Source organism: Rhinichthys klamathensis, unplaced genomic scaffold, assembly GCF_029890125.1.
Source record: "Rhinichthys klamathensis goyatoka isolate OS25496 unplaced genomic scaffold, OSU_Roscu_1.1 h1tg000165l_1, whole genome shotgun sequence".
Classification (NCBI taxonomy): domain Eukaryota; kingdom Metazoa; phylum Chordata; class Actinopteri; order Cypriniformes; family Leuciscidae; genus Rhinichthys; species Rhinichthys klamathensis.
This window is the reverse complement of record NW_026606697.1, coordinates 1,078,236-1,091,043: the sequence shown is the minus strand read 5'-3', so window position 1 is coordinate 1,091,043 and position 12,808 is coordinate 1,078,236. Positions and strand designations below refer to the sequence as shown.

Below are 12,808 nucleotides of genomic sequence, written 5' to 3'. Positions count from 1 at the left end.
TATCCGTCTGGTTTCCCAGCTGTGAAATCCTTCAAACAGATTCATTTCTGGTAATCCAAGCCCTTGTTTTCCATCAACATAATAATCAAATAAATGGAACAAGGAATTTCTCACAGACAATTCAAAGTGATTTTGGGTGGGATTCATAATTGGTCTTTATGGGAAAGTTGCCATCTACAATATACTACATTAAAAGTAAAGAAAAACTATTCCACCATGATTTGGCCCTAGAGCGTCTGTGAATTATGATCATGAGGGAATGAAAGCAAAGATAACTAAAATGGAACAGATGTCTCTGTCTCATATGGTCTCAGACAAACCTAAAGACTTCACCGTGAAACCATCGAGTTACAACTGCTGCCTAAACTCCAAACACAGGGGGAGGTAACAAAATGAATCCTGAGCAAGCAACCAGGAAAATAATGAGATGATGTATCTGGATGGTGTCCAGGACCTAAAGGGATCCACCTCTCTAACCCACATTTTCTTTGCAGACTTTGCAGTGCTCACAGCTTCTCTTCATAAATCTAATAACGGCACCCCTCAATAACATAGCCAAGTCATCTCATTTATTATTGCTCTTTTCCCTCAAGCACATCGCCTTACTTAAAGTCCCCCTGTGTTGAAAAATCAAGCTTTTAATGTTGTTTATATGTCCATGTGGTGTTTTTAATATGGTTTAAGACAAACCATGTGCAAATTCATGTCAACACCATTGCTGACAATGCTGAGTATTTTCTCCTTAAAACTGCAGTGAACCAAAGACAGTCTCAAAAACGCTGTTTGAAATCGCTGGTGTTTCTGACATCACAAACTACCTTGTAACCAATCACGTAACGCATCACCTCAGAAGACTTTTATTAACCCCCCGGAGCCATGTGGAGCACTTTTATGATGGATGGATGCACTTTTTTGGACTTCAAAATCAGGACCGCCATTCACTACCATTATAAAGCTTGGAATGATATTGCAATGATATTTTTTAATATAACTCCGATTCTGTTCGTCTGAAAGAAGAAAGTAATATACACTTAGGATGGCTTCAGGGGGGAGTAAAACATGGGGTAATTTTCCTTTTTGGGTGAACAAGTCTATCCCTTTAAACATTTAACCGAAACGAAATTGAAAGGATAAGTTAAATGTTTTCACACTCGAGAACACATCAACGGCTTATTAATGCCACTCATTACATCACCAAAAGAAAACAGAGGAAAGAACTACACAAAGACATCTTCAAACGCACAAGGAAAAGAGCAGTTACTGTTTGGATAAATCAGAAGCTTTTTTCTGTCTGTAGAAGAAATCCTCCACTTGGAACACAAATGAGACATGTTAAAAACGTTAAGCCCACGGCACTGGTGTAACCAAACGATACGCTTTTCAAACTCTGCCAACAGTGCTGTCAGCATGTCTCATCACACAATGTGGGTCTGGGGCTCGGCCAGGTGTGATTTCTCTTCAGCGGAGCTGCAGCGGTCTCACCCGCAGTGAGAAAAACCATGCTACAATCTTATTATAAAAGATCACAGGTGATTTACAGTGATCCATAACAGCTCGACAGTCCAACATAAACATTCTCCGTTTCAAGCTCAAAAGCATCCTGTGGCTTCAAGTTTCTTCCCCTTCTTACGATCATAGCCAACAGTTTCAAAGAAAGCTCTGGCAATAAATTGCTAAATGGAATGATAATGCAAATCAAATGAATCAAAGGGTTCCAAAAAAAAAAATCAGACCATCAGAAACAGATTTCAAAATAAAACTTCCATACACAAGTCTATATGATTTTCTAATATCTATGGCTCAATATAAGTCTATGGGATTTTTAACCCATTTATGGACACACTAAGCTTTTAAATAGTAGGCTATAGTAATAATAATGGCAATTCGTAATGCCTGCCTTGGCAAGCACCACTAATAATTTGCTGGTCCTACAAAACCAATTCCAGTTCTTCCAATGATAAAAGCAGATATGTCTGTAGTAATGAACTTTGGTCAGCTGCGAAACCATCACTCAGGCTGCGTTTACACTGGCACGTTCTGAGCCATTTCCAAATGTGGTTTTAAATCAGATACATATCTGATATCTGAACATCTGACCTGCGTCTAAACACGTACACCCGGTTCCCCTTGGAATTTCCAGACACCACAAGAGGCGAGGGCGACGCATTTGTCACAAAGATAACTTTTAAATGCCACATTATGAAGCAGACGAGCCTGTATGCGCTCGCACTAAAACGAAGCCTTTTTTTTTAGTGAGGTGGAAACTTTATATATGGTTTCAAAATTGCATGCACACAGAACCATTCAGGTGCATAGAAACTGGTTTTCAACCTCTGCCTCGTGAATTTTATAAATAAAACAGCTTCACTACTGAAAGATAAGATAGAGATACATTATATTTCTCAGCAACTAAATTTGATCTAAACAAACCGTAGATAAAACAAACATTAAATTACCAATATTTCCCGGACTACATCCGTTCAGTCAGATTTTGCACTGCAAACATCCATGACAGCTTTTAACTAGTCCATCCTGGCAAATAATCATGGCCACTCAACTTAAATTATATAAATAATTTTAGTAAGGACATTCAAAATCTGAAAGTCAACCATGTCGCATAGTAAAGAGATTACCAACAGAATCATCTTGGGTGAGGATTAATGTAAACAGATATCGGAAACCAATCATGTCTAAAACTGAGGGTAAACAGGCGGGACCACAAAACCAATGGATATGGTCAAAAGATCAGATCTGTGCATTAAGACTTGCAGTGCAAACGCAGCCTCAGTGACAAGTCATCATGAATAAACCTGAGCACTGAAGCTGCATTTTAAAAGCTGCACACACACGCTGCCTCGCAACACTAAAAATGGCAGCGTTATTCGTTCATATCTCAAGAGATACAGGACTGAATGCCAGCGTGGACCCTGAGGCATTCATTTTCAGCAATTACTAACCGCAGCATATTCAGTGCTCCCGACAATGCGTGCAAGGATCCATTCATCACCTGGCTTTACAGTACCATCTGGACACAGGGCTGTTTGCGTTTTAAAGTGAACCCATTACTGGAGGGTGGGCTGTAATATACATCTAAATTAATCATCTAACCTAATGAATTGACTCTCGACTGCTATAATGTGCTTTCAATTGCTTATGGTAAATGAAAAATCGGATTAGTTTTGTTCAAGAGCAGGAAGTTGCAAAACTGTCTAATCGGAACAAAACCTAAAAAAAAAAATATGTATCTTGGTCAGGAAGTGAGGTAGCAGCTCATTCCACACAAGTCTACAGTCAAGTCAAGGGCATGTTACAAGCTGAGAATATCAAATGACAACCGGAGAAAGGGGAAGATATTTTATGCATTCCTTCAGAGAGAGCCAGAGCATTCAGACGTAACATGCAGGAAATGTTCAAAATTCATGAGTTCTACAGAATGGGGTAGTGAGAGGAAGAAAAGGACAAATATGCATCTTTACTAATTAGAATTTCATGGTGCAGCGGCAATTTTCCCATTCATACAACAGAACCGCCATGGAGAATTATCTATATAATTGAAAAACACTATTTTCTATTGAGTAATGCCTGTAACCGTAGTAGTGAAAATTATGAAAGTTAATATCAAACAACTTGCAGTACCATTAAAGATTTGGGGTCAGTAAGAATCTTCTTTTAAAAACCATTTAAAGCATAACTGTCAACATTTGGTTTTCGAAATCCGGGAGATTTGTGTGAGGACCGTTCGGCGCTCGCTTGGGTTAAGCTTTCCGCGACTCCGCAACTGGGTTATAGGTTGCCAGGTTGAGATGACAAACGGGTTGAAATTGTATATGGTGTGTATATTGTGTGAATATAATGCACTTAATACAAGATCTGGCAACTGGTCAACATTAGACAAACATATTGGTCCGATTTTTCATAAAGGAGTTTGCAGGGGTTAAAGTGAAAAAAATTCCTGACCCTGAACTTTTGGGGGGGCAGACGGACCTATCTTCAATGGCACCATTTATTTTCAAGTATTAAAGCTGTATCTTAATGCCATCTTTTTATGAATGAAAGCAAGTATCACTAATATTATAGCTACTGATGTCTCGATGAAAATGATTTCCCCCCAAATTTTAAACATTAGGCTTCAAAAAAATAAAAAACCTTTAATTTAAGTGAACTTAAAACAATCCTCACTTAAACCCATAATAAAATGTCATTTACCTGTACCATACAGAAATTGAATAAGGTTATAAAACAGTCCGCACTGCATAAATTATAAATGAAATATAGATTAATCCTTATCAAAGCTACAAGCTTTCTTTAGTCAAGAGCAGCGAGTAATTTTCTCTGTTCCCTTTGTTCTTTAGGTTAACTTTACTGACATACAGAATTAATGGCTCCTGTCACTTTAAGATCTGTCGCTGCTCACAGGATCTCATGCATCTCATTCTCTCACTACTCTTTACTTCCATTTAAGATTTTATTTAACTCATTTAGGACTGTGCTTGTGAGGATGCTCGACAAAACTGAAATTTTCGCATAAATGTGTGTGTTATTGTTCGTTCAAGCGCGAAAGAGAACTCGATACTGGCGCGCGTCTTTCTGTGCGTCGTGTGTGTGTGTGTGTGCAACATTCACTGACAGCGCGTTCTCTTTTGTCTTGTCGCGCATGAGTGGTTTAAAGCATTTGCGTGAATAAGAACATGGTCATAACCCTAGCTAAAGGATGACAGAAAAAACGGATGCTGCGTTTTTGCGTTAAATATTTTAACATGTTAAAGCTGGACAAAAATTAATCGCATGCGAAAATAATCATTTTTTCCTCACGGCCGCACGCCGGAGATCTGGCACGGTGCCGGAATACTTCAAGCCCTGAGTTTGGGCCATGCACATTACGGGAGTTTCTCGGGAGAAATAACAAACCGGGAGGGGTCCGGGAGATAGGGCTAAAAAACGTGAGAAACTCGGGAAAAACGGGAGTGTTGACAGGTATGATTTAAAGGGTCATCAGATGCCCATTTTCCACAAGTTGGTATGATTCTTTAGGATCTTCATGTGAAGTTTGTAACATACTTTGGTTTAAATTCCTCAATGGTTGTGTAAAACAACAACCTCTATTAACAGCGACCCGTTTCGGTGCATGTTTTTTTAAATGATAATGAGCAACTGCTCACCCCATCCCTCTCTTCAGTGGGGGGTGTCGACACAAGACACATAAAGTGCTGCCGTGGCTGAAAGTATACAATTGGCTGAGAGCAGAAATATATGCTAATACGGGACAGTCCGTCGGTGGTTGTGGGCGGAGCATGAGCAATATGACATCATATTGCTCAGAAAATCCAAACGGCTTGATTATTGAGAGTGTTTAGGCTTTTTGAGGATAAAAAAAAGGAGAGATTGGATTTTTTTCATCGTATGGTGGATTGTGTCCACACACTGCAAAGACACATTTATATGCAAACACCATATAAAAGTGAATTTTGAAAAAGAAAATAAACAAGCCCAAATGAGGAACAAGTCTGTCTTTCAAATCTTAATTTAACTAACAACAACATTGTATGGCAACCAGACCAAAAAAAACTAATGAGAGCAGCAGTGGGGGACAGCGACTAGATCTACAACTTTCAGATTGGATACGGAAACATTATAGTCTTTGATATTACTGGCTTTGAGCGAGACAAACATACACACACACAAGACAAGCATGGGCAGTGTTTGACTTGACAGATGACTTGTTGTCCAGTCCAATTCAATATGCAAAGGTTCTGAGAATTTAAGCGAATAATTTTAAATGTACCTCCATTCATTACAGTAATCATAAACACTATTTAACACTCTAAAATGACTGACAACCCTGAACTTAGAATGTGAATTTCACGACTGAAATGCCATGTCATATTTGTTCCCAAAATTAAAAGAAATAAATATTTTAATTAAATAAGATAATTTTATTAAAAATATGTTATAAATATTAAAGTAAAGTTTTTTTTTATTGCGTTTGTATTATTTTTTCAATTAAGCACATATTCCTTATTACTATAAAGTGAAAAAAAATTGTGGGTCACATAATGTGGGTCTGGTGCTCAGCAATAATTGATATTTAAATTGTATAGTACATATAAAACTATTCTAGGGCTGCACAATATTGGAAAAAAAACTGACATTACGATATTTAGTTTTTCTGCAATATATAATGCGATACAAAAACAATTTCACCAGATGACTTGAATAGCTCTATTTGGAAAGAATGAATCATTCTCTAGAATGACTGGAGTGATTTGAGTGCATATGCCCAGAAAACAATATACAAATTACAAGCATTGATTAATACAATAGAGCAAATATACAAATGAAATAAACAGAACTATATAAATTGAATATAATTAATCTTTGTGTTTTGTTGCTTGATTAACATTAACGATAATGTGACAGCAGCTTAACATACCTGCTATACCGTCTGTGAGAGCAAATGCATGATGGATCTAACATGATACTCAATTATATATGTTTACTTAAGAAATAAGCGATGAGTATACTCGTGGAGACAGACATTTTGACATCATTTTGCAGCATATGTGTCTGTTCACGGCACGCATTAAAATTTTATTCGGTACTTGTGCGCACAGAAAACAGCTTGAATGCCTTAAACTCGCTTGAATATTTAAACTGACAGAATTTTAAAAATATTTTCAAACGCTAAACTTTTACTCTGTGATGGTTCAACTTTAACTTCAACTACAACTCCTATAACTTGACATTGCACATCCTGCAATGTGACAATCGTGGATGTGACAATCATGGATGCTGAAATGATATATCGTGCAGCCCTAAAGTATTCCTCATGGTATTAGCTGTTGTATGCCCTTTAATTTGCTAACTTAATTTTTTTTTTTTTTTTTAAAGAATGGTTGTCATTACTGTATTTTAACATCACAGTGCAAATACATTTTAATGGGCTTAAAACTAGGTTGTATTACTTGAAAACATGAGAGAGAAAAAATTCTCTTGATTTTGAGTTGAACTATGACCCAATATTCTCTTTGACCCTATAGTCTTTGCTGACAACATTGAAAATAAAGGTAGTTCAATAGGCCTTAACACCTTTCATTTTAAAAAGGAACACGGACGCACACAGATGAGCAAGCCACCCAACCCAAGCGAGCCAAACATACAAGCATTACTTGTCTGAACATAACACTCACATTCCCGTGGTTTACAAAGCCATGCTTGCTAGCAATCCGGTTAGCTTCCTGCTCTCCCCCTGTGATGTGGACAGCCCATGTGTTGGTGTAAACCTTCTCTCCAATGGATGGCTGTGGCCCAGAGGTCACGAGAATCAGTAGTGTACAGAGCGTCAATGATGCAAGCCTGAGATCCATTAGACACAATGGAGGGAACCAAGGCAGGAGTTCCTAATTTCACCAAGTCCGTCAGCACAGCGGCCCACTGCTATATCTGTGCTGCCCCGGGCACATGCAGAGACGGAGCCGAGGAAGAGAGATGGACTCGGAACGCTTCAGGAATCACCTGGGGAGAGAAAAAGATGGAAGATTGCAGAATGAGTCATTTGAGTTGCAGGTGCAAGAGAATAATTGAGGAAATGAATCACAGATGAGCTTTAATACCGTGAAAGTGACTAACTAGGCTAGCTTAAAAATTAACAGCACAAGCAAACAAACATTTTCCGGTGACAGCTAAATGCAGGGGTTTGATTCCAATCAGTTAAAAGGACCTTAGTCATATATTTTATTAATAAAAGAGGCTGTGAGGGAGTGAAGTATATTTTTTTTCTGTCTGCATTTTCTGTGAAGCTGCTTTGAAACAGTATTGTGAATAAATGTGAGTTGAAATATGTGTCTACATTACAATTTAGAGTGATCTGTTATCAGAGGTGACTGTGTCCAAGTTTAGATATAAAATATCGAAATATGTCTTTCCAAAAACCTTTCCAGAGTACAAAAAAAGTCTGACAGTGAAAATAAAAGGGCGTTCACGCTGACAGAGATTTGCAGGGATCAAGGTAATTGTTTTCAAATAGAGTTGACAATTTGAGGTGACTTGAGCAATAGCAAATTTACAACTGTACAGCATCATGTCACATGACCTGCCGCCTGATATAGCTGGATTGTAGTCGAGTATGAATGCAGTATTATGAATCATGAATACAGTAAATATATTTCTGCAACCTTTCATCGCTAATTTAATCGATATCTCCCCTTTAGATCCAACATAGCATTAATACTGTACAACCATCGACTGAAAACCACGCAGAGTCAAATTGCCTAAAAAAAGCCAACAAAGTCTTTTCGCTCAAAAAAAAAAAAAAAAAAAAAATGTGCCAAGTCATCATCTTTGCTGGTAAGCCACCAGTTAACTAAAGATGGGAGGGAGCACAGTTGACTTGTTCTACCACAGAAATATTCATCAACATCCATGTTCGGTGGCAGACTGAACAGTCTCACTTCAAAACCATCATCCTGCTTCTCCTCTCTTATGACTAAGCAAACTCTGATGCAAGATTCTTGTTGACTTGAGGCTCAAATTGCCAGAGACTTGCCGTTTCATTAGGGAATAAATCAGCGTACTCAGTACACACTGCATTTTGTCCATTCATTTGTCTAAAGGCAGAGAAAAGGTTTTTTCGGAAACCATTTTCAGTGACTGGTGGGATAAGTTTGGCTTGCAATTTATTTGATCTTATCGTAACAAAACAAAAAAACTAAGAATAAAAACCCTTGCTTGTTCTAAACAAGTCTGGTTCAATTCAGCAGAACTATATGATGATTAAATGTAGGTGGAGCGATTCTGTCCACACCCTCAATGGCCTATTTTACAAATCATATAGACACTTGTTACACAGTCTCATTAGACAATATGTCTTCTTTTTGTGTAAAAGAGGGGCAATTGAAATTTTGTCCCAAGATCTGATAGGACAACTCACATTTTCATTCAGTTTGACGTGAGGGCAAAAAAACAAAAACAACAAAACAAAACAAAACTGCTGATATTTCCTTTTAGGACAGAGATTTTACTCTATTATTCTACCTAACAAATGTGGAGCACATTTCCAAGTTGGCTCAAATGACATGTCCCCGCCCATTTACCTGCTTTTGATAGACTCTCAAGTCATTCTCACCATAACAATGTCAAAAGAATGCAGTCGGCTGGGTTAAACTGCACTTTATGGGAATCCAGAATCAGACGCACTACCTGTTCTACCACAAATTTGCTCATTACCATTGGGAAATAAATTATAGGCTGTAAATTCTGAAACATACAGGATTTCCTACAAACACTTTTGCAAAATGCTGTATAAAACCTTTATACTTGTTTTAACTAGCCTTAATGTTTTCATTAAAACGATGCTTATATTAGTAAATCACTCTGCAAATCTTTCTCTTTTTTTCAGATTTGAAAGCACAACACAGAAAAACAATCCAAATGACAGAATTCAGACTACGTAAAGCCTGTAATTGTATTACGAGTTTAGTAAGACTAATTGAGATTTACTGTAAAGTAAACAGCGAAAAGCTTTTTTGATCACCAAACACTGTTTATGAGAACACAAAAATATTGCTACAAATGTTTGACAACCGAGTCAAATAATTTACCTCGTAAGATCAATTGCATGCATAAACAAATTTAGACTACATATTCTAAGACCATAATTTCCACAAAGTATTTCACATAAAACAATGCTTCAACAAGCCCAAAACTTTTGCCAAAACCTTCAGTTATAAAGAGCTTCAGAAAAATTTAAAATAAACTTCACAGGAAACATGCAACAAAAAATCTGTTTACAAGCAAGTTCTTAACATGGACGGTAAATCACTAAGCAATAGACTACAGGTCACATTTCCCTACACAATGTTTTTATCAGGTGAAGAGAAGAAAAGAAAACAATACTCACTTGAGCACTGAACGTGTGTCTAACCCAGATTAAGTAGGCTAAGCAAGATGTGCGTAACTTTCCTGACAGCAATTTAAAGCTTTGCCAGCCCTGATCTCAAAGTACACCCACTCATGACATCACAACATGGTTAACACTTAACAGGGAGAGGAAACCGGCAGTGAGACGACTGACAGTAAGTGCGGACCACTTGGGAAGAAAAAAACTCAAGACAGGAAGCAACTTGTGGGACTTTTAGAAGCCCATTTTATCTGAAAATAAAAGGGAATGTAAATGTTATCAGACAGCTGTACGTATATGCAATCCATTCTTCATTTCAAAACACAAGTGAATGCGTTTTCCAAAGAAGAGGCAAACTTTTGTTTACTGGCCAGCATGACACTGGGATTGGTAATGGATGAAACAATCTCATGAGGAAATGAAAGTATGATCACTTTTTATTTCAGGAAAATAAAAATAAAAAACAGAAACAGGACAACTCTAAATTTAACATTGGGATCTAAGCACTTGATAACAGCACTTGATACAAATCATTTAAATTATATTTAGAAAGTTGAACACTCCACCTTACAACAAAAGCACATTGATCAATGACTGTGACCATTTCCAAATAAGAATGAAACTGAATTAGACAGCAAAAGATCAAACCAGTTGGCATCTGCAAACAAACTATGCTTTTCTCAGAACTAATTTTCTGAGACATTTATGTCATTTTACTTTTATTAAACTGGTCTCAGGGTGATTTTAGCTGTCAAAATCAAATCTTAGTTAATTAGTTTTATTTGTCAAAAACAAGTCATGTTATTGTCAAAAATCACTGAAGAAGACAAGTATAAATTAATAATATGAATAGCAGCAAATAAGTAAAAATGACAACAATATAAAGTTTTAATGCAAGTTTTAGACCAAAAAAGCACAAAAGTACAAAAGCAGTAGGCATGCAAACACTAGTGAGGTTGACAACAAAAATGTTAACTTAACTTGTCCAAAAATCTCTTTTTTTGTCCTCATTTAAAATCTAAATAAACTATAAATTACATTGAGAAATGTGTTGCATGTCAAATGTTTGTGTTGTTTTAAAAATAAATAAATAATGAAACCAAATAATATCCATATCGCAATGAAATTACGTTGTAGTGTCCAGATACTTTTAGGTGGAACTGTATGTTTCATTTATAAAGATATTGTATTGTCATTTATTTATAAATGTAATACAGCAGCTGTGCAACGGTGTGTCTTTTTATTTTTTAAATAAAGTATATTCAATAGAACATGATATTGTTTTCAGACGAAGGTAAGCATTCAAAGAGGTAGCTTAATTAAAAAACAATCGTATGTGGTTCACATAAGTTTGTAGACTACTTAGTCTAGTGCGGAACAAGTCACAAGACTAAACCACCTTCTTCGTTTACTTCATAACTAACGTTACTGAATGAATATCTTACCTCAACAGCATCAGCTTCTAATCTTCCGTTTCCTTGGACACGACGTAAATCCACTAACGTTAAACCTGTCCACGGACACGACGAAAAGTCATCTGTGTTTGACTGACGACAAATACAGTCCCAAAAACAAAGCTAAACTCAAGACACTGACGAAGTAGTGTTGGCAAGAGGACAGAATGAAGTGTCCTGACGAACTGGACTGTCCTAAAGTCCACGCGCACTCATCTAGACTCATCTACTGTACAATAGGGAAACTTTGCGATAGGTTTGCTCGTTCGGTCGCACGTAACGCGACGCTAAGGCATCACTGAGACCCGGTTCGTCTGTGCCACCTTTGGGCCGATACGCCAACATAGTTACGTACGCATGCTAGAACGTTTCAAAACGGCGGAATCAAGTAAACAAACAAGATATAAAAAAATACACATCTATCCAGGGGACTGGACTGGAGAGATGTCTACGTACTGCTTCTCAGGAAATACGTCACACTTATACGCAATGAGAAGCGACGTCAGGACGCGTCCACTTGAGCGCCTCATGCGGTGTTTGATTTTTTGGCGCCATCTAGTGGAAACCTGTGCGCAGTTCACTTTAAAAAACACGATATTAAACAAATAAATAAAAAATCAAAGTACTTACAATATAAATATTGTATGATTTAAATGTAATTTTTATATAAAATGTATTAAAAGTTTGCAGGTTTGTGTCCATTTAAATTGAAGTAAACTTCCATTTGTTTTACTATCTCTAAGGAAAACGAAGCACATAAAACTTGCATTGACTGCAAAAAGTAATAAACTGATAGTTTTTCACGTTATGTAATTACACCATCTACCATCTATCCCCATGTGACCCAATGCACCCCATGTTTACTTAATTGTGGTATGTTGATAAAAGAAAACCAACTAATATAATTGCATGCTTTAATTGATTGATTGAATATTTAATCGTGGTTTTAATGTTATCAAATATATGATGATAGGAACATGAAAAATGTAGACATAGGAATGACCCATACAACAAACGAATATAAATATATATGTTGTCTGTACAATTAGACAAAAATATAATTATTGTAATCCAAATAAAAAAAGGAATTCATTGGGGCATGATTAGGATTCTTTGAATTTTTTTAATTCATAAACATCTTTACGTTCTATATTTTCATTGTGGACTTACTGTAAAGCTTCTTTAAAACCCTATGATTGTTAGCCAGAGGAGAACTGGCCCCTGACTAGCCTGGGTTCTCCCAAGGTTTTTTTCTCCATCCAATCTGATGGAGTTTTGGTTCCTTGCCACTGTCGCCTTGCTTTTGGCTTGCTTAGTTGGGGATATTTAATATTCAACAATATTATTGAACTGTGTTGTCCTACTTTCATGTTATCACTGTGAAGCTGCTTTGATGCAATCTGTATTGTGAAAAGCGCTATATAAATAAATGTGACTTGTACAGCTTCCCCAACCTTCC

The 12,808-nt window shown here is 36.9% G+C and overlaps 1 protein-coding gene across 2 annotated transcripts in view; it reads right to left on the bottom strand.

Moving 5' to 3' along the window:
- Positions 1–11,805, bottom strand: part of furina (furin (paired basic amino acid cleaving enzyme) a) — a 98,345-nt gene extending 86,540 nt beyond the window's left edge. The window contains exons 1-2 of one of the 2 annotated variants that reach the window (XM_056259158.1): positions 11,341–11,805; positions 7,188–7,512 (exon numbers count right to left, since the gene is read on the bottom strand). In XM_056259158.1, coding sequence (XP_056115133.1) covers positions 7,188–7,364 — 177 coding nt within the window. In that variant the 5' untranslated portion in view covers positions 7,365–7,512; positions 11,341–11,805. Of the gene's footprint in view, positions 1–7,187; positions 7,513–9,895; positions 10,050–11,340 lie in introns of those variants that run through there. The other variant, XM_056259157.1, reaches the window with a different exon arrangement.
- Between the last annotated feature and the right edge of the window lie 1,003 nt (positions 11,806–12,808).